Source organism: Taeniopygia guttata, chromosome 11, assembly GCF_048771995.1.
Source record: "Taeniopygia guttata chromosome 11, bTaeGut7.mat, whole genome shotgun sequence".
Lineage (NCBI taxonomy): Eukaryota > Metazoa > Chordata > Aves > Passeriformes > Estrildidae > Taeniopygia > Taeniopygia guttata.
The window spans coordinates 13,707,678-13,735,153 of NC_133036.1; the positions used below are offsets into that span (position 1 = coordinate 13,707,678).

The 27,476-nt window shown below is 39.6% G+C and overlaps 1 protein-coding gene across 1 annotated transcript in view; it reads left to right on the top strand.

Moving 5' to 3' along the window:
* The first annotated feature begins 926 nt into the window (after nucleotides 1-926).
* The window catches only part of NETO2 (neuropilin and tolloid like 2), a 32,461-nt gene continuing 5,911 nt past the window's right edge, over nucleotides 927-27,476 (top strand). Inside the window, exons 1-8 of the mRNA XM_002197845.6 lie at nucleotides 927-1,244; nucleotides 12,765-12,821; nucleotides 14,233-14,373; nucleotides 16,234-16,482; nucleotides 18,600-18,644; nucleotides 18,734-18,861; nucleotides 21,934-22,162; nucleotides 25,741-25,854. Coding sequence (XP_002197881.1) covers nucleotides 1,211-1,244; nucleotides 12,765-12,821; nucleotides 14,233-14,373; nucleotides 16,234-16,482; nucleotides 18,600-18,644; nucleotides 18,734-18,861; nucleotides 21,934-22,162; nucleotides 25,741-25,854 — 997 coding nt within the window. The 5' untranslated portion in view covers nucleotides 927-1,210. The remainder of the gene's footprint in view (nucleotides 1,245-12,764; nucleotides 12,822-14,232; nucleotides 14,374-16,233; nucleotides 16,483-18,599; nucleotides 18,645-18,733; nucleotides 18,862-21,933; nucleotides 22,163-25,740; nucleotides 25,855-27,476) is intronic.

A 27,476-nucleotide genomic window follows, 5' to 3' on the forward strand; every position in this document is an offset into this window, starting at 1 on the left:
GGCAGCACAGCATGCCCCCGGCTGTCCGGCACGGCCGCGGCTCTCGCCCTCACGCAGCTCCCCGGGCAGCTCGGAGGGGTCTGGCAGGACGGGAGTGCCCGCGGCGGGATCTGCTGGCCGGCGCCTCTCCCTCCCTGCCCTTCCCCGACATCGCCACCTGCCTCCACCTCAGGCCCTTCCCGAAGTAACATCTCCCCTCACAAAGGGAACCCGATGTGATGGATAACCAGAGGGACGGGAGCCAGGGCAGGCAGCAGGCTAAGTGCGCCTTTTTATTAACTTCTTGTAAAGTAATAGCTCCATTTTAGCTGTCACTCGTGTCAAACAACAGCCGCACAATAGCGTGTGATGGGCTCTTCCCGGCGCCGGAGCTGCAGGCAGCACACTGCAGCCAGGCAGGCAGCTGGGCACGCCGCACTGCCGGAGCCGCGCGGGCTCCCTGCCACCAGCGAGGGGGCGAAGGGGAGCCACGGAAGACCAAGGGAAGCACCGTGTCCCTTTTACCCCATCGGGACCCGCTCAGATCCCAAACAAAGCCGGGCAGCCGGGATTCAGGATTATCCGAGGCACCGTGCGCAGGAGAGGGGACGCTGTCCGGGCACCCAGCACCGCACACGGGAAAAGCCCGGCAGACGGGGCAGGACGGGCCTGGGGCGTGAGGCGCGGCGGGGGCCGAGGTGCGGGACCGAGGCGGGGCGCTGCAACGGGGCCAGCCCCGGCTCCCCGTGGGGACGGGGTGAGAATGGGTGCTGCTCCGCCGCTGTCGCCCCCGCCTCGGTGCCCGGCCGAGCGGGAGGAGCACAGCGGCCCCGCCGGCTGCGGCTGTGGCTGCTTGCGGAGCTCCGTCGGGGGCGGGCACATGCGTACAAGCAGCTCATCCAGGCAAACACCCCTCACATGTTAAATGAGCTTCATTTAGCAGCAGGCGCTTCAGTCGGGCTGGGAGCTGGCGGGCTGCGCTCTGAGCGCCGCGCGTGGAGCCCCCCGGGGCAGGCCAACCTCGACGGAGCCCGCCGCGCCCCGCTCTCGATGGGACTGAGCGCGGCGGCGGCTCCGCGCTCGGGCGGCGGAGGCTGAGCGCGCCCCGCGGGGGCGCCGGGCATGGCCGCGGGCGGGCGGGGGCCGAGCCGTAGCCGCGGGCACAGCGCCCTCGCGGGGGGCACCGCCGCGGCCATGGAGCGCCGCTGATCGCCGCCGCCGCCGGGAGACAATGGCCCTGCACAAACTCTGCTCGGTGCTGGAAGGTAGGAGCCGCGGGCGCACGGCGCCCCGCCGGAGCGGGGACCGCGGTACCCCCGGCGGCGCCGCCCCTTCGGCTGCCCCGCACTGCCCCCGGCGCCCTCCCTGCGCCGGCGGAAACTTCGGAGCGGCGGGTGCGGGGGCGACCGCCCCGCTTCTGCCGGGGCTGCCCTTCCCGGGCAGCTGCCGGCGCTCCGCACCGCCCCATCGCACCGCCCCACGGCCCCGCGTCCTGCCCGGCGGCCGCCGCTCTCCGGAGCTCTCCGGGCTGCCGGAGCCCAGCGCCGGGCCGGGGACCCGCACCTGTCCCGGGCCGCCCCCGGTCCCGGGCAGGCGGCGGAGACACCTCGGCACCTCGGGCTTGAGAGGTTCCAGTGGCGGGGACACCTCGGTGCCTCGGGTTTGGGGATGCCGCCGCTAGGAACACCTCGGGTTCGGGGGCTCCCAGCCTGCAGAAAGGTGGGTCACAGTGGCAGCGACTCTACCCCAGTGACCCGTATATTCCCGAGACACACCGGCGCTATCCTACGCTCGTCTTTTCACAGTAAAAATACTCCTGGCTTTCGGGACTCTCCTGACGAGCTGCTCAACACTGTTCAGCTCATCACACTTGTTATCGGGAACAAGGTCTGTTTTCATAAAATCAGTCGCCCGAGTCACAAGCTACACCCTGACCGGTGTTTACCTGTGCCTTTCTTCTTGAGGCTTTTAAACCTTGTTTCTAACTTAATTCTGTTCAGAGGTAAACAACGGAGCAAGGCTCCTCATCCAAGCATTTCTTTGTGCTATTATTTATTCAGCTCGACAATGGGCGAAGGGTTTCTGTTAGAAATCTTGATGTGGCACTTAACCTTGTGCCTCAAGAGATTATTTCTATCATTCTGTGTCTTCTTGAGCAATAGCAGACTTGATGGGGATTCCAGTCTGTTGTTCTGGGGTTTTATTAATGATGATTATTATTTTACATTATTTTGTTAGGAGATGTTGGTATGACTGCATGCATTATTGAAGCCAACAAGGCACTACTGCAGAGTGCAGAACTGTTTTGTGTATACATTGATGTCTTCCCACAGTATGAAAGTTGTAAAGAAGTCTGTTTTAAATCCAGAATGTTTCCATGGGCCATAAAATCCCATGTTCCTGACATGAAGGAGTTTATGTCTTTAGGGTTTCAAAAATATTTTTCATTTATTAGCGTCATAACTGAGAGACAGAAGATACTTGTTCTTACTAAATGTCTGTCTCTATATTGTTAACCATCTACTGAGTTTAGACAACATAGGAACATATGGTTTACATGGGGAAGACAAGGCATTTAGATTTTTTCCTACTGCCTCTTTTAAGTAACATATTTAAATATCAGAAGCTACTATAAAACAACCATAAAATACAACTGTTGTATCTGCTACTTAAATACTTTACACACATGCAGATTTAGTTACATTTCAAAAATATGTGATTGCTGCAAAATTGACTGTACAGGTTTTCCACTGAACAGACCTGCATATTTTTTTATAATCACACTAGTGTCCGGGTAAAAAGTCCTTCTACAGGAAGTTTTTTGTATTTTTCATAATCCATAAATTGCACAAAGCCATTAGTCAATAAGCTGTTAGTATTCTAAACGTATCCCTTGCCATGGCTACAGAAACAACCTATCATTACTTAGCATCATAAACTCCCTTTTAGCTCTGCTTCAATAGAAGTCATTCCGTAGTCCCATTATTGTACCTAATCAGAAACAAAAAAGTATATTCCTGTAGATAGGTGTAGAGATTCTGTTCCAGAAGGAAGCTGCTGGGAATAAAATTCAAAATAACCATCCGTATTTTACAAATTGCAGCTTAAATTCTGCATGGAAGCCCTACCTACAGTGGTAGTAATTTTTTTTTCTCCATACAAATAGCTTCATGTACAGAACTGGGGGAGTTCTGCTAAACCACATGCAAAGTACCATGTAGCTTAGTGTATCATGAGAAATCATATTTTATTTAATATTTCTTAGAAACATCTTCTGTTCTTAATGTGGAATGTCTGTCATCCACAACGAATCTATATTGTGGCTGTTACCTCAGGGCAGAAAAGAGCCCATCATACTTTGTGGCAGTTGGAATTTCTTACATTAAGCTTGGTTAGAGCTATTCTTTTGCTCTCCCTCGGCTATCAATATCAAGGGCTATTTAAATAAAAACTTAATGTAATTCTTTGTCTCTGTCCATAACGTTCAGCAAAACTTCTAGAAGTCTCATCCTGAGTCCCATCATCCTGCATGGATTGTTTGCTCTCCTCCAGCTCTCACAGGCAGCAGTGCTGAGTGGCAGCACTGGTGGAGCATGACAGCCCTGATATTTCAGTGGCTGCAGCTTTTGCTCAAGTGGAGCCCAGCCAATGCCCACCTGCTTTCTCAGTGGGCTCTGGAACCTCTTGGAGGCCAAGAGCTGCTGCATTTGGGCTGTTGGAAGACAAAGCCTTTGCCTCCTGCCTTCAGTTCTCAATGACATCTTAAACACGCTAGAATCATTCCCTGAGCCTGGCACAGCTTGAAAAATTCAGGTGCTCTACAGGAACAAAGCACCATAACCCTCCACTTCATGAGGGAGAAAAGCAGCTGCTTTCATAATAAAGCCATGCTCCTGTTAGCCTTAGGAAGTAAATATACCTACCTTGAATTTCCTCATACCTGGTATTCCCCCAAAATGTGTTTGCTAAGAGCTTGTTCCCATGCTTCAAATATGCTCCCTCTTTAATTTCCATATGCTGTTATTTGCTTTAAAAAACTGTACAAGCTGTCAGTTAAATCCTTCCTCTACATTAGTTTTTATCTATTTCAGTTAATATATTGGATTAATTTAGAAAGCCAAAAAGAGAATTCTGTAGCTTCTGACCCAGTAATTCAACAAGCAGCCAGGGGTAGAACAAGTTACTGCTACATTCCCACCTTCCACTGGACTACAGAATTATTTCCAACTCCATCAGGTTGCAAGAATGTGGACTGCTATGATTTAACTTCCTGCCATTCTGCTCCAGCTCCTCATTTGCATTTTGGCATGATTTTAACAGTTAATTTCTCACAAACAAGTAGTGTTAAGAAGTAATGCTTCCTTCCACACAAAAGCGAGAACTTATGGATGCTTATTTCCAAAACCAAAAGGTGTAATAATGCCACAAAAAGCTGAAAGCAAGCAGAAAAAAAAGGTTATTGAAAAATCTCCTAATAGTTTCATGATTTGCTCATTGAAGCCAAAAGCAAAGTATTGACTGTAGAAGCTACAATGACCCTAATGAAGGCAGTATCAAGTGAAGTCAGAATATTATTTTTTACTTAAACAGTATCTACTTTCCACCTTTTCTGCACTGAAAAAAAAGTGAAGCTCCAAACTGCTTGTAGTGCTAAGCTGTTCAGCAGAAGTAACTCAAGTGACTGCAGAACAGGATTCAAAAAGCTGCCGTGTTAAAAACAAGGGGAGTGTTTGGGGGTGTGTATTACACCTTCCTCTTAGTACTCATACAAACATCATATTCAAAATGCACCACCCTGAAGCGTAACTTCAAATACATTAACTCCTCTTTTTCCTGAGACATAGATGACCATGACCACTAAAATTTTTATAGAACAACTTGGTTACAATTACATTGATATTAATAGCAAGTTTCAGTGTGTAAATCCTGTATATGGCTGTAGCCAGAGTATAGAATCACACTGGATTGAAGCTAAAGGAGCTACTAAATTATGTATCCCTATCTAATGAAAAAGTTAATATTTTCAGCATCTTCCTTAAGGTTTAATTCACAGGGAGAGATTAGACAGAAAAATTATCCTTGAAGTAAAACTTTATAAGCTATTCATTATTTATGAACCTGTCAGAAAGTCATAATTCACTGGAGAAATGAAGAGAGCTGCTAATTGCACACGCTCTAGAATGTGTAGTTTACATACAAAACAAACCCAGCACTAGGAGTCTAACCTGTCTGGACTGAAGCAAAGTTTTAGTGTCTTGGATTCAAGCTGGGATTCTAACACTGCAAACAAGCTTGCTGCTTGTCTGCCTTGTACATTCCAATTTGGGTTTTTTTAATTAATGAAGCACTTATAGTCTAGGACAACTTAAGCAGCTTGCCACCTTTAAACAGCTTGCTGCCTCTGTCAACATATAACTGGCAAGTGCCACCTCAAATACTGCAAGATATGAGGCTGGGGGAGTGTAAATTTTACAACAAAAACCAGCAGGTAACTTCTAATGAAAAAAAAATCCACAATTCTTTCAGATTATCTTTGTGCTTCATTCAGTTCTCTTTTATTACAAAGCTGACTCCACTATGCAGCAGGAAAGGATGGCAAATATGTTAAGAAATAATTTCACAAAACCTCCTTCCTTATCATACAGTAAAATTGATGAACACTAAGTTAAGTCTCTTTTTAAGGGACTGAGAGTGAAAAGCTGGAAAAGAAAAAATTGTAGTCTGTACATAACATGAAAGAAGATAGCAGAAAAGAACTTTAAATATTAATTTCATAATAGACATTCCAGAAATTATTTCCACTGAAAAATATAATATATTGCTAATAAATAAGAGAAGATAAAGAACTCTGGTATATCGATTTTTAAGTCAAAAGTATCACTAACTAATTTCTCTAGGAAATTTCTGGGAAAGATGTATTCAGAATAGTCATGTGCAGCAGGATTAGCTCTGTCAGCTAGAGGGAAATCATCTGAACTTAGAAGTCAGTGTACATATTTTAATAACGTTTTTGAAACCCCTCATCAACATGGTTTGCACATGCAGTCTTTTCATCAGTCTCTTTCTGCACACAGCTTGGAGATGAAAAAAAAGGCTCTTCCATATAAAAAGGAAAGTTCCTATTTTAAAAATGAAAGCTATCATTCTTCTGGCAGAAGTTTTGCCAGCAGACAGACCCAGGGATGGATTATAAGTAACAGGATGTGGAGCAACTGGCAAAATGAGGCAGCCCACAGCTACTTATACATTTCTAATGGAGGTCAGGATCAGAAACGTTAAATGTTTTTAGCCAACCTAGAGGGGACTCTGTCACAGATCCATCCAAGCATGAATTGTTCTGGAGATGATTTTTATCAAAGGGATGTGGGAGAACTGCACTTACTTCCTGAATCAGTTAACCTGGTTTCTCTGCAGAGATATAGTCCCAATTTATTTCTCTGGCAATCTTAAAGAGAGGAATCCCTACTGGAAACAGCTGGAGTGAGATGAAACTGTTATATCTGAGAATAGACCTGAGTGCATTCAGATATCCTGCTGGCAGTTAATGGCTAACAAGATTTGGATCTTAGAAGGCACCAGAGTCACTGTTAATAGCTGGTAAAGCCCACTTCTGCTATCAAGCTTCTGTGAGAAGGATTAAAAATGTGTTGGCAGCTCCACTAGCATGCTCTGGGTGAGACTTAAACCAGCTAAAATATGTCTTGCCTGATGCACACCTTCATCTCTGTACTTTATTCTGTGACAATCCTGGTGTATGTTCCAATCTGAGGAAACCACTGGAGCTGTTAATAGGATAAGTTGTAGGCAGCCACCTTAAATGCTCTTTGATACTCATTTTACCTATCTGCAAATGTTCTGTTGAGAGAGCAATAGATTAAGGAAGGTATACAGACTATGAACTATGAAAATGTTTGGGATTCAACAACTGCCATGTTTCCATCTTCAGCAACAGAATTGTTAGCCTTAAATACAGCACCAACAGATGCAATCCAGTATTCCTTTTGTCGATTAACAAACATAACAAATGCTAGGCAGAGAGAGAAAAATCTCATTCCTTGAAATTTGCAGTGTGTGTTTCTGAGCTAAAAATGGCTTGAATCCTAAAGCAGTTAATAAGCTTTTTGAAAGAAAAGGAGGTGACCATGCACACAATAACATGAAGTCCAAAGTGTCTGGACACTTTACCCGTTTGTCTAAATTGCACAAGTTCTTTACAAGACCACCCACCAGTCAATCACTCAATTTGAATTTGTGCAGCAACTAATCCTTGATCAGAGTCCTTAAAAGCAACCAAAACATGTAATTAATGTTGGCCAGAGAATAGGATAGGATATAATAGCCATGAATGTCTGCAGCACATTAATAGTTAATATTACTGTTTAGACACATGAGTAAAAAATGGATATAAAACCTGAAATACTGTGATGAGCAGTTGCTAAAAGTAACGCTAATTTTAGTACACAGGGCAAATGAGGAGCTAAGTTTAAGAAGAATACACAGAAAAGGAGTCATTCCCATAAGGCAAAACAGAGTATATAATTAAGATCAAGCATTTGTTACTCTAGGCTGTATCTGCCAGAAAGAAGCAGGCATCCTAGCAAGATTTTCCAACATGCATGACCCCTGTGTTGCCATCTATCTGGACTATGTGTGTACAAGGTGCTGCCTAATCCAAGGAGCAGAGCACAGAGACCAAATCAATCCTGCTTTAAGCAAAGTCTGTCATCTTTATCCCTAGGATTCTGGCTACCACTATACTAAGAATGTGTAATGCTCTAAATGATAAAGTCTTTACTTTAAGAAATGGTGGAATGTTTCTCAGTTGTGCCTGACTGCTCCCCAGTTTCATATTCAGCTTGCCCTGTGTGCATAGATCCCCCATTGTCATCACTGAAGACAGACACTGCTCTCAGAGCCACACAGCAAATCGAGTCTGTTGTCTCTGTGTGATGATCCCTAGAGCATGCAGAAAGAGCAGGGGAAAGATATATCATAGGGAGCTCAGAGCTGTACTGTATCCTGTGAAATCTGAAGAATGTGTTTTGCCATAAAGTACAAGCATATGTCAGATTTGCAGCCTAAAGCACTTGTTTGTCTAAGCAACATGCTGATTTCTCAGTATTGAGTTGAGCACCCATTTACTGCAAAACTAACTATAGTATTCTCATTTTTAAAGAGAAGTACGAGACACACATTTGTGAACCTCCCTGTATATACTACAATGCAGAAATTGCCTTCTTTTTTGGCTTAGATTTACTTAAAAAAATTTAGGAAATGTCAAAGAATATCTTGACATCTGCAAACAATGCAGTTTATTACACCAGTTCAGGGGCTTCTTTTATGTTATTCCATAAGTCTACTTCAGCAACAGAATAGTAAGAACTTGAATTGTATGTTTAGTGTCTTCACTTTTCAAAATTTATGCAGCTGTCTGCAGGCTATGTGGTCTAAAATACTTAATGCAAAGAAGTGAAGAAAATGAAAAATCCATTCTTTTAAAACAGAAGCTGGCTGCTTTTTCTATGTTCCTAGCTCATGTTCACACAGGTATAAACTATCAGAGCTCTAAATGGTAGTACAAGAGTGTGCACCATAATTCATGAAATACAAGTACAAATACCAGATTCATGAATAAAAGAAGCTCCTCAATCTCTGCCTTGTTGTCTGTGCTGCTGTTGGCTTAAGGATGGCCTGTTCTGCAGGGTGCAGATCACTGTAAGGTGCAGAAGCACTAACTTTTATTACATTTATCACCTAAGAATCTCTGAGTTCATAAGGTCAGTGTTGCATAGCTCAGGCTCCTCTGGTAGAATTCTCACCATACTCCTCCAGTAAAAACAAAACAACCAGCAGCTCTCCCCTTGAATCTCTTTGATAGTCAATGCAATCCTGCACTGTGCTGTTGCTTACATCAGCAAGCCATGCTCAAGTGGCATTTTTACTCACTACTTGTTCTTCCTGCACCATAATAGACTATGGAGCTAAGCCTAGACTTATCTTTCATTCACATTGAAGAATAGTCATGTCAGAGAGATCTGTAAGAGACTTTAAAAGAGGAAAAAAGGAGCAGAGGAATACTGTGTCCCATTGTAAGTTCAGGTACATAATAACTATTTGAATTGTAGTTTATTAGAAATAAAAAGATCATTCTTCGTCCTTCTGGAAATGCTACAAGACTGTTAGTGAAAGTAGTTCTGTGACTGTGTCCCTGCTGCAGTACCAGGACAGTGGTTCAGCACTAGCTCTGTACTGCACCAACTTCCAGAATTTGTCTCTTCCGTAGACATCTTCCTCCTTATGGATTTGTACTGTCCAAATTAGTCTTTGAGATTCAAAATTATTTTTCCAGGAAGTAGTATGAATTTAGAGATTGCTTTGTTATTTTTAAAATGCACACAAAAATGGGTTAATGGAAACAGTCTGAAAGGTCTAAAAATATCCTGACTGATTATTTTTTCCTTTTGTTTTCATCCTGAGTATTGATGGACCTTAAAAGTAGTGCCAAAGGAAGACCCTGGAACATTTGCTACCTGGGCTACTCTGAATACATCTTAAGGGCTGTTGAGAGCATGAGAAGGATGGGCATGACCAGGGGAGGGCAAGGAAGAGGTGTGAGAGGTTAAAGCTGAAGAGGACGAAAAAGGCAGGGAACAAAGAGAAGGTGGCCTATACTATTCCCAGTCATCCATATAACATGACAAAAAGAAGACAGTAAGATAAATATTCAACCCATATCTTCTGCAGTGGCCTGCACATCCATGCTGCTCTGCAAGGAATAGGCACAGTTTGTTTGCATTTACACGATACAGGCGCCAGACTATTTATAGAAACAGCACAGCTCTAGTGAAAGCCAATCAGGTTTCTGAAGTCCTTTTAGGGGGGTTGTTTCTTTATCCACATCAGCAAGAAGGGAAATCAATGGTTAGTGTAACAGAACATCTATTCTTATGTTGTTTCCACCAGTACAATCACTGAAATAAATGTAGATGCATACTGAAATTAAAAAAAAAAAATGCTTATTTTAACAGTGGTAGCCATAGTAGAGAGCTGTACTAAATAAAAACCAAAGCAAACCAACAAACCCTCAATTTTTCACTGTTACTTGAAATTGAGTATTTGCATTCATTTTGTTAGTCACATGTTAACTTCACTCATATTTCTCTGTGTGCTTTAAGAAAAAAAGTCAAAGCTCATTTTGCAGTTTGAGAAGCAGCATAAGTTACACAGAGCTTGCTCTGAAAAGAGGGTGGGCCTAGCACATCTTTAAAAAGGTGAATTCAATAGAACATACTGACATGTGATTTACACAGGATTGGGGAAACTGCCTTTACTTTAGCAATAGAAGTCAACATTGAAGTGTTGCACCAAAACCAGTGTAGAAAACAAACAAACAAACAAACCCAAAAAACAAACAAACAAAAAAAAACAACAAAGAAAAGAGATTGACAACTTTATAACTGTCTATAACTGAAAAGATTCTCTGTTAGGGACAAGTGATCTCAGGAGTACAAATGCATTGTAAGTTCATACAACTCATAAACTCGGATTTTTCAGCATACAGTTTAAACTGCAAAAATAAATGGTAAATAATTGTGAAATAATATCATCTATGTAAGGAAATGGTAAAAACTAAAACCAGCTGAAAACTAACATCAATGGTATCTTAATAAAGATGGGATATTTGTTCATTTGCTTTAAAGACTAGTGAACATCCATAACTGAATACCAGTAATGGGTGCTAGATACTTTCTTCTGAAGGAGGAATTTTCATTCTAGGGTGAGTCAGTAATGATTAGCAGCATCTGCTTTGTATTTGGATAATGACAGATAGTATATTTTTAAGTGTATTAATATTGATGAAATGCAGAATTATTGCAGATATGGAAATTTAAAAACTACTTAAATCTTCACCTACTCTAACATAATCCATCCCTAAAAATCAAATAAGCTTCTAAGAACATAGCACTTGTTTGCAAGACCCATATGGTATTTTAGAAAACACCCACAGTTATGAACCTGACTTGCATGGGAAAAAGCAGTTGTTGGTGAGGAAAGTTTCAGAATGAAACACGGTCTACTTCAGTATGAGTAGAGAGAAGAAAGAAAGCAGAAACATACAAAATAAAATATAAATGCTAGATGGACACTTTTGGGAGCAGACTTTGAATCTTTTTATCTTTTCCCAAGATAATATATCCATGCCAGTGTTAGAGGAGCATCTGGATGAGTTGAGTCAAGATCGCTGTGGTTCACAGTCAGTGCATGCTCACTCTGCAACTCCAAAGGGCTCAAAGTCCCAACAGCAACACAGGGAAAAGCACAGATGGGAAAAAAGCCATTTCAACTGAGCCACTAAAATGCCTGAGCAACAAGGCAGTGAGGATGGGAAAATAAAATTAATTTCTTGAATGTGACAATAAAATTCCTGCTGAAATCTCTTTTTGCCCTGCAGTGCTAAGGCCATGCCTGCTTGACAAGTAGATTAAGAACATGGGAAGGGCTATATCAGGTCACATCAAAGGTCCATCTTGCTTGGTACCTTCTTTTACAGAGATATAAAAGCAGAATGAGCATAAAAGTAGAGCAAATTATATTTGCCCCAAATACATCCCAGACTTCCAACAATTTATGGCTTAAGGGGTTTCTGAACAGAATTTTCTACCTCAAGTATGCATTATGAATTATGTGCATTAAAAAAAAAGGAAAAAAAAAAAAAGAAAGAAAAATCTTTCTGTAATTTGAACATGCCACCTGCACACTTTGTCTGACACCCTCTGGTTCTCTACTGGAAGAGACAAGCAGTAGTTGCTCAGTTCTCAATCTCAATGATATTTGTGGTTTTGTAACTCGTGTCCTGTCTCCCCTCAGCCACCTTCTGTCCAGGGCAGTCCAGGCCTGCTTAGCTAGTTCTGTGTCCAGAATTTCCAAGATACTCCAGATGCAAGCAAATGAAAGATTTGAAGAGTAGCATATTAATTTACTCAGTTTCATTCTCTTTCCCTCTCCCAGTAATCCTAAACAATTTGAAGTGACAAAGTTGACAAAGCATTTTAGGAAAATCTAAACATTAAGGCTGCTTTTAAATTGCTGATGGACTGTGGAATATGGAGTGTGCTGTTCATACAGATGCTTCTTGGGTGCAGGGAACGTGAAAATGCAAGGGAAAGGCCAAAAGTAAAATGGCCAGAAAGGAAAGAATGAAAGAGGGAGGCTCTCAATCTCCAGAATGTTCGTCTGTCCATTAACTACTGCCTCATCATTTGCAGAAATCACTGGTATTGTGTAGCAGCATCACAACCACCAGTCTTGCAAGCACAAATCTGAAATCTGTGGAGGGGTTAAGACCATGCAGTGTCTCCTGTGGTCCAGATGAATTTCTTGGAAGCTGGAGAAGTCTTTTGCACACATTATGCAAATAGAGTTTTAGGATAAATATGATTCATTATAGCAGTGAAACATCTTGTTTCAGGATATAAAAAGTTTTATAGACAACAGATACCATGTAAACTCTAGAAAATATTCTTAAAAGTCCCCTCAAACAATGAATTGCTTTTATTATACACACTTTCTTGAGGAACTTGGAAGAAGCACCAGCAGTGCACATAGACTGCACTGATTTAATAAGTTGAAATTTTAAAGAAAACATATAAATTAATTATATATTTTTATATGTTCTGAGTTGTTTTGGTCAGTGATGCCAGGATTTGCATGAACTGGGACTGCAGAAAATGGTCTATAACTTTGAAGAATTACTGATGTTTTTCCTGTCCAATTTCTCTCGTCAGTGTTGCTTGTAACAATCCTGGTAGTGGAAGGCATTGCTGTTGCTCAGAAGACACAAGGTAAAATTTTAGTTTGATGATTTTCTCTCAAAAAATGGAGGAGTTTTATAACTTTTAATTGAGCAATATAAGTGAAAAGAAATGTTTGTATTCAGATATGAATAGCTCTTGAATTACCAGTATGAATTGCAGTATTTTCCATTTTCCCCCATTTGCTGCATTTTCTCCCAAATGAAGAAAACCATGCAGTCACAAAGAGCATGGAAGTTTCACTTTCCCAGGTAAAGTTGTATAGTTTTAGATGTTAGAGATGGGAAAGAAACCACCACAGAAATTCATGTTTTCTGTATCTGACAACAAGCTTTTCAAATAGTCCACCCACAAACGTTTTTGAAACCTGCTGAGTGGGGAAGGAATCTATTTCACAAACCTTATTTTTTCATATGTGGGATTACCTACCCTTAAGAGAGAAGAATTCCTTGAACTGCCACCTACTGAATTTCCTTGAAAAATTTCTGCAGAAGAGAGTTTTCACCCCCATAAATCAAAAAGCTGTCAGGGTACCAGTGGAAGGTGATGTCATTTATTGGAGGTATCTAAGACCTGTACCAGCATGGATGTCCTCTCACAGGTCTGCAAATTAAGTATGTAAATACAAATAATACTATGAGTACCCTGTGAGATTTAGAAAATATTGAGCAGAAAATACATATCCTATGTCTTATTCTCTGCAATTCTGTGGATACCAAGGAGAAGGGCCAAAGGTACTTAAGAATATCAGAGATCACACTATTCCCAACCTCATCTCAGTGGTTGAGGAAATCTGAACCAAACTCTGTGAATAATCCAGCATGAAGAATTACCTTTCTAAACTGCATAATCTCAGTCACAGAACACATTTCCCTGTACATCCAGAAGAGGAGCTTCAATCCTAAATGAGACCCTTGGCTACCAGGGCAGTCTAGGAATTTTATTAACTACCATTGCTGTATTTAGTGTATTTACATACTGAAATTCATTCTGTTACAAACATCCTGTATTCCAACAAATTACTGTAAATAGATATCCCACCTTAGCATATTCTGGAATCAGGGTCAAAACCAGTGAAAGCTGACAAATATTTCTGATTATATTTACATAGGAACAGAGATTACATAACCCTTAAAATAATGGTATTGGCAGCCACTGTGACTATTTCACTTAGAAAGAAGAGTATCAAAAACCTGAACTGAGTTGGGAGAAAAAAAATTACTCCCCCTCCGTTCCAAGCATCTCTGGATATATATGATATTCAAAAACTGTGATTTCTTTAGGATGTACTCCACCACAAAATTAAACATAAGATTTTCTTAGATAGACATTAATGAGTGCCTTTCAAGAGGGCATGTATGTGTCATGCCAGAATTTTACTTTATCAAATCTGCATGCTTGCAGAAGAAACTAATTTGATCACTTTTTTTTTTTGCTTAAGGTGGGCAAAGTATTGGAGTGAATCGCATTCCTCCCACTCAGTGTGACAACTGGGTCCGGACCAGTAATGGAGGACATTTTGCTTCACCAAACTACCCAAACATGTACCCACCCAATCAAGAGTGCATCTATATCTTAGAAGGTACGTGCTTCATTTCTGCTTTGTTTTGCTGTAATCTTACTGTTAAATGGAAAATCTTGAACTGTTAAAAATGTCATCTTACCCTTCTGCGAAGGATTGCATGGCCATAGTGGTAATATAATGAATTCTACAGCCATTTACTTGAACAAGAAGCTAAATTTTCTCTGTCAAGTTATAACAACAAATAAATAAGAAATGCAAACAGTAAAAAATTAGCTATATAGAATAAGACATATCCTCACAGCCAGGAAAAGGAGCAGCATATCTACTATAATCTATGAAGGTATGGAATTAGTAAGGAAAAAAATTGTAGCTTGTTACCTTAATATCACGGATAATAGATTACAAAAAATGAAGGCTATTTCATACCATGCTGTAATCTTCTACCTCACCAACAGAAAACCTTTATGCTGTACTTCATTAATAAAGAAGATATATCTGGCTGCCATGGCACTGTACTAAAAATACAGAGATTTGTTAGCACTGCTGAGGTTACTATTAAAATAATGTGATGAGGACAAAAAAAAAATGTCATTAACTAGAATAAAACTATATTCCAATGAGAGTATCTTAAATAAAGGCTGCAAGACTTGAGACACTCCAATTATTTTTCCTCTTATTAGAATGCACCCAAAACCCACTGAAGTCAGCTAAAAATATTAGTCAACCTAATAATCAGATTCATATCAATTAATTGAAATAGTTCAAGTAATGAGGTTTGATGAGTTTTTATTTGTACAGCACAGCAGTGGTTCACAGACCCCTCCTTTTTGCTTGTTCCCACGCACATCTTGGTTTTGCACCTTGCGTGCCCAGGAGTGCCCCAGGGAGCAGCCAGCCTGTCCTGCTGCACGGCTGGGGCACAGGAGCAGCTTCCAGCTCTCCTCAGTCCTTCCACAGAAACACTGTGCGTGCCTGAGTGGGGCCAAGGTCTTCCAGAATTTCTAGCCAAGATCTGCTCCTTCATGCAGAGCTCTGCCAACATTCACAGCAGCTCCAAATGCGTGTCGCTCTTGTGAGCGAGGCAGAAGGTCTGACGGGAGGGCTGGAGATGCCAGAGTAAATCCTTTTGGCATTCAGGAAAAGCAGGCAGTGTGTGATGCCTCAGAGCTCTCACTCCAGATCCCAGCCAGCATCGGGAAGTTCACGTAGCACAGCCGGTGCCAAGAATGAGGAACAGTAAAGCCATTCATACAGGAGAAAGTCTTGGGATCCAAACCACGGATGTGAGAGTCAGGATTTAGGGCTCTGATCCCAATACTGCCACAGGCTCAGACTCACCAATATGCAATCTGTAGCCACCTGCATATTACTGACTTACATGAAGCACTTACACTGCCCTGAATAGTCTAATAAAAGATGTCTTCTGTGAAAAGATCTACCAGTTTGGACTTTATGTTTAAGAAATAGTGAGTAGTTCTTCCTATCTTTCTCTTTTCCATTCTTTTCTGCATAGCTCAGTGTTTTGTCCTTTTTTATGTCTTTTGCTTTCACAGAACACTTGTTTTAATTTATCTCTTAATATGTAACCTTGTTTGAATACCTTTGTATATATGTTCATATATGTTATATGTGCTGCATTAAATTAATGTGATTTCTGAATTTTCAACAATTAAGATCAGCAAGCAAAAAATTTTGTATGGTTCTGTGCAAAAGTAACTTTTAGAAAATAATTTCTAAAAATATTTCTAAAATAACTTCTAGAAAATGATTTCTAGACTGCAGATGTATTTTGAGAAGTTCCCAGTTTCTTTTTTATCTTGCTGTTTTGGAGGCCTGTCTCTTCGTTACTTCATGTCTTTGTGTTTTTTTTATCAAGATCTTCATTTAATCTTTTGCTCAATTTTTTTTTATGTCTAGCTGCTCCACGACAAAGAATTGAGTTGACCTTTGATGAACCTTATTACATAGAACCCTCATTTGAATGTCGGTTTGATCACCTGGAGGTTCGAGATGGACCTTTTGGGTTCTCCCCTCTCATTAATCGTTACTGTGGTCTGAAAAGTCCTGCACTAATTAGATCAACAGGGAGATTTATGTGGATCAAGTTTATTTCTGATGAGGAGCTGGAAGGAAAGGGATTTCAAGCAAAGTACTCATTTATACCAGGTAAAGATGTCTAAAATTCTGACGGAGTTAATGACTATCTGCTCCCATTGAACTCTGTGGGTGTGTTTGTCCTCTCAGCCTAGAGCTGCATTTCAGCATGAGCACTTACGAGGCACAGTGACAATGTGATAGCCAGTCTCAGTCCTGCTACTCCTACAGGCCACATGGCTAAAAGCACTTGGGGAATCTTGACTGAAGGAAATTACAGATCTGTAATTTGCTAGAGAGGAAGACAGTTGAGCTTGTTCGAACTGAAATCTTCAGCAGCACCCTTCTTTATTTGTCTACTTGTACCAGTTTCAGCAGTGGTAGGAAAGGAAAGACAGCACATGCAAAGAGCTGCCTTTTCACCAGCCTTTCTTCTAGGCATGTAAGACACTGGACAAAACCACCTGAAGCAACTCTACAGTAGCACTCTAGCCAGATGCAAAACATTTTAAACCTCCATTCTGAAAACCCAGAGCAAATATCTGCACAGTCTAAGCACAAGCTCTCAGTATAACTGGGTTCCCTCAACCCTTGGGCTCAGAAAACAGAGCTGCTCTTTGCTCAGAGTGCTGTGGAGTTCACAGGTGCAAAGGAGAGGACAATGTGCTGACAGTGCCTTTAGACAAACAAAAATTACATCTGCTCTGTGGAGCTACTTAAACCTGGCAGGGCATCCTTCTTACATGAAAACTTGACCTGATGTCCTTGTGCAATGCTTGACTATTGTACTTCATAGATACTACGCATGTAGTTATCAGCATTTCATTGTCCTTTGGGACAAAAGGCAATATACAAGTGTCAGCTCTACTACTTCGATAAATGTATACACAAATATAACTTCTTCATGTTATCTTTACCCCTAGAGCACATGAAAACACAATTCATGATTATATATTACTGCTTAGGGATTTAGACTCGGAAACTTCAGATTAACATGGTGACCAGACCATTGGGAATTACATGATAATAATGTTTTCACAGGGACAGTACTTATGCAATTTGCTAAGTCCATTTCCAAAGCCATTTCATCAACACCACTTTCAAAACTAAATTACCATAGTTGCAGGCTGAGACTTTAAATATACATTTAAACTGTGTATTATTTTCACAATGGATTACAGCAACTGAAGGACTGATATTTTTCTTTTCCTTCCTCTTCGTTTATATGAAGTGTGGTAAAATATTTTATGGTTGTGAAAATGAAAGGGAACACATGCACATACTCCTGCTTCATAAAAAAATCAGCTTACAAAGAAGGCTGAAAACCTTGCAGAATTTTGCATATAGTGATCATAGATTTTCACAATAGGTAAATAAAAAGAGGAGGACAAAGAAGGCATGTTCTGAACTGGTTTGAGTCTTAACCTCAGGATTGAGGCATTCTAGGGGAAGTGATAAACTTCCTATATAAAAAAATAATTAATATTTCCTATCGAAAAAATAATTTATAGAATCACAGAAAGAGCCAAATTCTGGACCTTCATTTGAAAAAGAATTTTGTACCAAACCATTGTGCACTTTTGCATGAACTAGTGCTTTCTTTGCATAGAACATTTCATAAACCATGTCTAGAGCTGTTCTACATGGCCTAATACAAGAGACACAGATAACCCAGGGAAAAGTACCTTTAGGATTGAACAGCTTTCTTCACATTCTTTTTTTAAGAGCAGTTAGCAATTTCTAAGTGTTGATATATTCTGCTAAGCTCAGTTCAAATTGTTCAGAACTACATAGACAGCAGTCTGATAAAATAAATCTAAATAAGCTTTTTGCACAGACAAAGATTCCCTGTACTCTTGTGGTGCTCCAGCAGTTTCAGTGAAAACTGACATAGTTAAATTCAGAATATAATGTAGGAACAAAATACTAAATAGTAATTTTTGGTGTTGTGCTAGAAATCTGAACTGTCAGGATAGAATTACCTTTTTCAGATAAGGTCAATCTTTGTGGAATAATGTTCTCATCTAAAAAAACTTTGACTCTATGTGCTCCAATTGATTCAGTAAACTTTCAGGCAATTTTTTTTGTGACATAATAAAAAATGGACATAATCTGCAGATAATACTAAAGCTTGAAGTGATTCTCAAGCACTGATAGCCCTGGTGATTCATGACTTCTTTCTATTACAGATCCTGACTTCACTTACCTAGGAGGTATTTTAAATCCCATCCCAGGTATAGTATTACAGTAACAATTTCTTTATATCTTAAATTTTAAATTAATGTTATATTGTATTTGACAGCAAGGTCTGTCTTCTCCCTAGACTGCCAATTTGAGCTCTCAGGAGCTGATGGAATAGTACGTTCCAGTCAAGTAGAACAAGAAGGAAAAACAAAACCAGGACAAGCAGTTGACTGTATCTGGACAATTAAAGCCACTCCAAATGCTAAGGTGGGTTTTGTTGATATAATTCAGGATATAATGGGTTTTTGTGACAGTAGCAACAGGTAATGGTCACTAACTGTGATTTGCATAATGTTGTACTTCACTGAAATGAGTCATGTAGCAGTGGCTTAGGAAATCCAGAGAGAGAATTTTTTCTGAAATTAAATTTATATAAGTCCATAGTGCTGGCTTCCTATTATTTGAAGCTCCAAATACCAAATAACTGTGAGAACTGTTTAAGCAACAATTTTCAGGGGCATTTGACTTGGATCCTGGTTTTATTGGAAGACTGCAGGCAAAAATGCTGGCTGACATCTTCAGTAATTTCCAGTAAATCTCACTGCCAAAACTTAATGGTTTGCCTCCAGTGGTTCTATTGGAGAATTTGGTTCTGTTCAAAGTCAACAGAACATGTACCTGCTTCTCCCATCTAATTCACAGTCCAGCTCTTTGAAACCCACTTTCATCAGCAGTCTGAGCTAAATGGAAAGGCTTTACCTTGTTAGGCAGACAGCAGGATAAAATCCTGTTCACAACCCCAAAATACACAATAGCTAAAGCCTGAATCATATTAGTTTCAGTCATACTCATTAAATATGTTGCACAGAAGAGCACATGCTTTTCTCCGTAGAGTATACACATCTTTAATTTTGCTTCTGCTTGCACATACATAAAAATTAAAAAATATTTTGAAGCAGTAGCTGCCAAGATAACAAACCTTCCCTCTGCCTTCTTACACACTCCTAACACCTAAACTAACCAGCCCTGTTAACCACCTTGCAAGGTTACTCTAAAATAATAACCAAAAAGATGATAATAAGAGGACAAAACATGAAGGAAATTAAAAGTCCATTAATATATTTGAGCCTTTGAGGAAGTGAGTCAATTCCCAAGAGCCCTATACTAGTCTAAGTAATAGACGTAGTTCTTCCAGAAACAATAACAAACCCATTTTCTCTCTACATTGCCACTTGAGTGCATCGGGTCTTGTGCTTAAGTATTTTAATAAATTATTGAATGTTGCCAGAAGGCAGAGTTATAGTTGGGTGAGTCCTGAAATTAGATCATCATCCTAAATTATTGATTTAAAACATTACAGAAAAATAATTCTTAGTATTCTGACAGTGGTTTCTCAAGCTTCAATTCAGGAAGAATTATGATGATAAAATCCGTTAGATCTGATACAATGCAGTCTCTTGAGAAAAATAAGCACAGACATTTTTTAATTCCTCAATTTGATTTTGCAATAAAAATAAACTTTTCAAGCTGACATGAGTCCAGCAATGAAAGTATTTTTAAAATGTGTAAAGTAGACACTTAATAAATTATGTCCAGATTTCATAAAATTAACAGAATAATCAATATAATGTAAGAGTAAGGACCTTTTATACTTGCCTAGCACATTAATCCAAAAGAGCTTCTGAAGAGGTGAGCACTTTTAATGGGATTATTCCTTTGTTATCATACAAATAATAGCTCTACTAAGTGTGCTAAATTATTTTTAGTTTCCATTGTTACTTCATAGCAGATATATGAAGTCAATCATTAAAGGAAAATATCATCTCTCAGCCCAAATACTAGCAATTGCAGCTCACATCCATGTTTTTGAGATAAGTCATCAATGGAGAACAGGTTCTCAATGTAGCAGAATTTCCAGCAGTAAATCGTAACAAAAACAGCAGGGGGAAAAAGAGAAAATAGAAGAAAAGAAAAAATACATATGCTGAAAATCACAAAAAAGTGAGGTGAAGCATGAGCTAATATGGCACTGGGTGCACCTTCAGACAGAATGTGCAAGGGAAGGCAGTGCTGGCCAACCTGCCTCTGGAAGCACTGAAAAGGAAAAGCCATGGGGTGCAAGTGTCACTTGTCTTTCTCTTTTACCATGTTTTCAATAAAGCCTGATAGGTGTAGGAATGGGGAGGGGAATACCTTGTTTTGTCTCCCAGAGGTGGTTGGTATCGAGCTATGGCAAAGGGGCAGCAAACTGGGTTCTAGAGCCCCAGAGTGAGATTCATCTGCCCTAACCTGCTGCACCCCACCTGAACAGGGGTCCCAGAGTCCTTGGTAGATGCACACAGCCCCGCTGTGCAGGGCTCGGTCAGTCCCTGGGCACATCGCTTCTCCGGCAACACAATAGCCGTCTATAAATCGTTAAAGTCTAAAATGCAGCAAGCTTAAGCGACTTGGTTTCAGATCTTAAAATTTTCAGAAGAATTTTGAGAATTCCAGTACAACCATTGAAGAATTTCGAAAGCCTTTTGATGTGTTAATGTAATCTTAACTGAATGACAATCTTGCAGGAGTTTCCTTCTCCAGCAAAATAAATTATTTACTTACTCTTTAATTACCATCTCAATCTTTTAATTTCCTTGGTGCATGTGTTCTAACACATATGCTGCTTTCTCTTGGATTAGATTTCTGCTTTTAGAAGTATTAAGATTAGTTTAAATTCATTAATTCTTCCTACACAGCCAGCTTACTTCTTTCTCGTTTCCATTTTTATTCAAATTACTCCTGACTTCATGGTTTGTGTCTTCCATAACACAGCTATGGTTCAGTAATTAGCTTTCATTCTGAAGCAATAAATTTTAATTTCCTTATTTTACTTCAGAGCTTTTCTGACTAGACTCCTTCCCCTATATTTTAACATTGTTTTTATGAACTAGAAAGAAAGAGAACAGTCAAAATACTTTAAAAATTATTTCAGTACATTTATGCATTCCTTGTGTCTCTTTCTAGAGAAACAGACTTCACATTTAGCAGAGCTTCTTGGGCGTTTCTTCACCAAGTGTGTTGCTTTGTAGTGTTTTTCCAAAGGGAGCAGAAATAAAGTAAAATTTTAAATAAAGATTGTTTTAGGGAACAGGAAGAAGTGAAACAGATACCCAAGACAATGTCAGGTAATGCTTTACATGGACATCTAATGAGAAAATCTAAGTTTAAAAGTGCTGTGAATTGGGAACTACATGTATGTGTAAGGGAAGAAGAAAATATCTTATTCAAGATCTGCTAAGAAAGAATACTCTCCTCTCTGTATTTCTTCTCCCAAAGACATTGATTCCTCTTTTCTAATAGATCTATATGCGATTTCTGGACTATCAGATGGAGCATTCCAATGAATGCAAAAGGAACTTTGTTGCTGTGTATGATGGGAGCAGCTCCATTGAAAACCTGAAGGCCAAGTTCTGCAGCACGGTGGCCAACGACGTGACGCTGCAGACAGGGACAGGGGTGGTGCGGATGTGGGCAGATGAAGGCAGCAGACTGAGCAGGTTCAGAATGCTCTTCACTTCCTTTGTGGATCGTAAGTAGATCTAAAAGTGCCATTTCTCCTGGTACTGAGGTACTTCATGTATTTCAGGGAAAGCATCGGCTGAATATTAAGCAGCAGGAATAGATGAAAAGGGTTATTTCTGTTTCCTTCACATACTAGCAGGTAAATTAGATAATTGCTTTATTACATTTCTAACATGGTTCCTGAAGAAAAGCTTTCCTCCATTTTTAAAAGGCTTATTTTCCACTTGAATTCAGCAATAGTGCCCTAGGCTAAAGCCTTCTCACAAAGACACATCCTTCCCTACAAATGAGCACAGACTTCAAAAAGACAGCAGTGGACTGAAGCATGCTCTCCCACTAGCACCCAGTTCCCTGCCAGACACCACAACAGGCTCTTCTTAAGGCCACTCTGGATGTTCAGAAGAGTAGAAAATATGTCTGATTCTGTCAAGTCTTGCTCTACTTCCTAAACACAGCTCTATCTTCAATTGTGGGTCTGGAACTACAGCCCCTCCAGCCAAGCTGCTCCCTTATCCTCAGCTGCATTTGGCTCTGATGGACCCCACATGTGCTCCCTTAGCAAAGCCCTGTGGTGTAGCACACCCATAGATAAGTAGTTAAATTCAAGTTGATTCAAAGCGCCTGTAATTAAAGCTGAGTTGTAAATGCCATCTGGATTTTGGTTTGGATTCCATAGCCTGGGTTAGAGGGAGTCTTTATTCTCATTGTAAATTAAGATGTTTCTTGAAAGCAGGTTTTTTGTGAGATTTTTTCCTTCGAAGAGTGTTGTACCTGTATGGAATTTTGTTGCCTCACATATTTACAGAGGACAATACTGTCCACATTGCAGAACCATTGCAGTGTTGTTTGTATGGCACTAAAGCAGACTGAGTTCAGAACTGCAGAGCAGATCTGAGATACATGTGGAGAGCTGAATGAAATATTCCCATTTCAGGAAATCAGACTTATACTTGTGCTAAAGGTTATCAAAAAGTTTTGCTTGAAGAATAAATAGTACAGATTAGCTGACAAAAAAATAAGTTTTCTGACAGAACATGTCTGTAGCCAGTCCTGAACAAGATCCTGGTCACTAACTTGCACAAAAGTTCAGGTGACAGGTAGCTTTTGTGTTCTGTTCCATGAAACAGTAAATTTTAACATAGGAGAAAAGCTACTTTATATAAAACAACCTTCCTAAAGTAACAGATATGTATAAGAGAAATAGATTCTGGCTTACTTTGAGTACATGGTAGTAAGGAACAGTTGCATGTTTCAAGCTAGTCGATTGCTTAACCTACAAGAGGCATTTAATAAGCTTTAGATATTGAGAATTTAAATAAATGTCAAGTTTAAGTACAGCTTGCAAAAATTGATAACTGCTTTTCCACTAGCTTTCATTTCAATACAATTATTAACATTGGTGATAGTGCAAGTTATTCTAGCTTTCAATGTAGAAAATGCTATGAACTTTGCCAGGGAAATGATCTATTTATATTATAATTATTGGAGTGGGTTTTTTGTTGTTGTTGAGTTTGGATTTTTTTGGGGAGGGGTGTGTGGACGATTTTTAATGCAAGAGGTTGAAATACTAAGTATTCCTAAAGGTAGATAACTTTCCAAATTTGTGAGCTTAAAGCAACTCAAAAGTCATTGGCAGAAGAACATCTGCAAAGGTATGTGGTTATTGTTATTTACCTGAGATACTCCCTTTCTTGGATAGGGTCATTGAAAAGTATGTGGCTGTAAAGTGTTTCAAGTATTTTTATATAATCTTGTCATAAGCAATTTTTCTAACTGAAATAAACGCCAATCTGAGCTTATCTTATTTTCAGATTGTTAAGATATCTTTCTCTTCTACCTTGCTAATGATTTGTAATTACACGAAGCCAACCATGAAAATGATCAATATTTTTGGAAAGATTTCCATAAATTAACTAATAGTGCATGACAGTCACCTAACACACACCTAGCACTGCTTGCATGTTTGACTAAGTAATTCAGCTAACAGCAATGTGAAAAATCAATGTATTTGATTCCTGGCTTGATTCAATACATGAGTAATGCTGGATACAAAGAGCACTGTGAGCATTGCACCACTTTTGGGCAGCTGTTATGAGAAGAGTCCAGCTATGACCTTGAAGTCCTAGGCTGGAGTTGATCAACCATTGTGACTTTTAGACTTCAAACTCCCCAAATAACAAACAAAAGGAAAATAAGTCAATTTGCCCCATATTCACGAACTGTGAACCAAAGCCATGCCCACAAAAATTTAAAGGGACTACACAAACATGTAGAAGAGAGACTGTACTGGCAGATGGAAAAGCAACAGCAGAATGCATCAACCAAATACAGAGCTATAAAAACAATTCACCTGTTCAGGGAAATGAGAATATGTTTATATGTTGCCAGATTGCCAGGGTTAAGCAGTAACAGCAAATACAAAAGCTTAAAATCAATGAGTGACGGTTACCCAACTTCAGTGGAGTAAGCCACAGAAACACAATACATATTTGATTTAGGAATGCAAAATCAAATGTTTGAATGTTCTTTTTTTTGTAGGCATAACTCCTGTTTTTGTCATTGAGATTCTCAAGCCTAACAGAATGACTAAGCGAGAAATGCACTGTTCAGGAGCAGTCATTCCCTCTGCTCTACCCTTTGGGTTTCCTGTTCTGTTTCAGAGAATCCAGACTGCTCAAGAATACATTCTTTCTGTGAAACCAAATAGTAGAATGTCTATCACACATCTTTGCTGTTTAGTATATAACTGACTCCACTAATAAAAGACATTTCCATGGTAAAAATACCACATTACTGAAACAAAGGGAAAATCAATTTCTTGTCCAGTGCCCTGAATTTATAAATAATTCTCTACTTATATGATACAACACCCTGAAAAGAATTATTACTACTTTCTAATATCTTTTTTCTTATATCAAGGAGCTGCAACAAATATTCAGAAAAATATGGGGCAGCCTTCTAGTTAATTTCTTTCTTCAAATTTCTGACTATATATAGATAGATACACAAAAAGCTAAACTGTACTCTCTCAGTCCCTGTATTAGCTCTAATAGGAGGATCCAGGAGCTTTTCATTCACAAGCAGGAATGATTTAGATGCCTCTAGTTATTGAAATCTCTTGCAATTACTGAAACAGTCCTCCACAAGCTGAAATCTGATTTGCCTTAAGATAGTTATGGGCTCTAAAATGCAGATGTTGAGGGACTGCTTCACAACATCTACATAGCAGATGCTCCACAGAATAAATATATAATTGATAGTGAACGTGTGATTTTTAAGTATTAAGTTTTTAAAGACACTTACTAAAACCTTCTTCCATCATCTGTGTTTTGTGACTGTCTCTATCTGCTCCCTACCCCTTTGGAGCAAGAATAGGTTTTATAGCATTGATAATACTGAAATTGCTGAAAGCAATTACATGGGGAGAGAAAGGCATCAGATAGTGACGTGCAAGAGAAGTGATTGTGTTTGAAACAGAGAGGAAGAATGCATGTTAAAAACCCCAGATATAGGAACTTAATAGTTTTATTGCAAGGCATCAATTACTGAAAATTCTGAATATTTTCTTTCTCTTCTCTCCTGCAGCTCCCTGCTCAGGCAACACTTACTTCTGCCATAGCAACATGTGCATCAATAATTCTTTAGTCTGCAATGGCATTCAGAACTGTGCATACCCTTGGGATGAGAATCACTGCAGAGGTGAATATAGTGCAAACCACAGCCTTTATGTGCTAGGCTGGTCAGTTTGCCTTTCAAGAAAGTCATGAAATGTCTTTTTCCTGGAAATATGCTGAAGACAGCTATTCTACTAATCTCAGGAAGGTGTTCCAAATTTTTTATTTAAACTCGGGACACATGTAAGCATCCTGAATATTGATCTTACTGCTTTTAACTGAATTTCTTCCTCTTCAGCATATACTCTTTATTTTAAAAGGATAGCCACTTGATAAGAACTAGAAAATAGTATTTTTGAGGCTGCATCCTATCCATTTCTAAACTTTAATGAAGCCAGGATTTTAGGGATGGGTGATACCTTTTAGAGATAAAAATAAAGAACTGAAAAAACAGGGAACTAAGTTTTCAAAAACAAAAAGCCTCTCAGGGTTGAAATAGAAGCAATAATCCTCCAAGACAATTTAAAAACATTTGTTTAGAGTTGTAAATCACAAGCTATTTGAGGATAAATTCAACTGCTGTATATGATTTGAGAAAGGATGGGACTAAGGAGGAATTGTTAGGGAGCATGAAATAAACTCATGGAATACAGACACATGTAAGTTACTGCTTCTAGAACATGGGTGGGGAGTATTTTTTCAATCATCACAACTACAGAAAAGACTTGTTTCAGTATCAGGTTTGTAGGAAAAATTCTCATAATTTGAAGTAATTGTTATTCTGTTAAAGCACAGACATTCCCCCATGCTTCAAGAGCAGCTCAGTTGTCAGAACAAAACCAGTCTAAGGTCAACATTTTTTCTTGCTGAAGAAAACAATAGAACAAAAACCCTTGCTTAGGGTTTTTTGACAAATAGAATGGCAACAATAGCTCTGAACACAAAAGTCCAGAAGATTTAAATATGTATTCCATTTCAAAGAGAAACCGACCCTGCAGAAAAGGTCCGAACCATCTCTATAGAAAGTCTTGAAAGAAAATTTCTTTTCAATGCAAAAATCGTGCTTGCATTTTTAAAGTAAATAAACATTTTAAAAATCTACTTGTTAATTGCATTTTGGGTAAACAAAGAAATTAATACCATTTCTAGATACTCTAATGTAAGGCATATTGTAGAAGTTTTCCAGTCAACAAAACTGGTCCATAACGCCCAAGTTTGCAATGTAAAACTAAGCTTCCTCTAAACAATCCTTATTTTTGATAATACTCAATATTCCCTCTTAAGTTTAATTTCTAGATCTCTTTTCCATCTACCAACTGTTTTCTAGACTCTCCCAAGAACTCACACTTCATTAATGTACTGCAGTATTAAAAAATTAATTCCATAAAAACTGTGACTTTCCCAATATTTGTAAATTGCTGTATCTGGTGTTGAATAACCCATCATGCTTTATATTGAATGCAATCTAAATTGTGCTGTAATACTTGCACAGCAGAAATTAAGAGACAGCTGAAGAGTAGATTCACATTGCCAGCTAAGGGAGACTGATGCAACCAAATAAGCAATTCTTAGCCTTAGAAAGAGAACTGCTCACAATTGTGCTCAGTTCCTGCAGGCACCCAGAGTTCTCATTTAGTCCATATCAATAGCTACATAAATCTGAGCATATTGTGACCTACTTATGCCTAAGCCCTGTAACACAAAAAT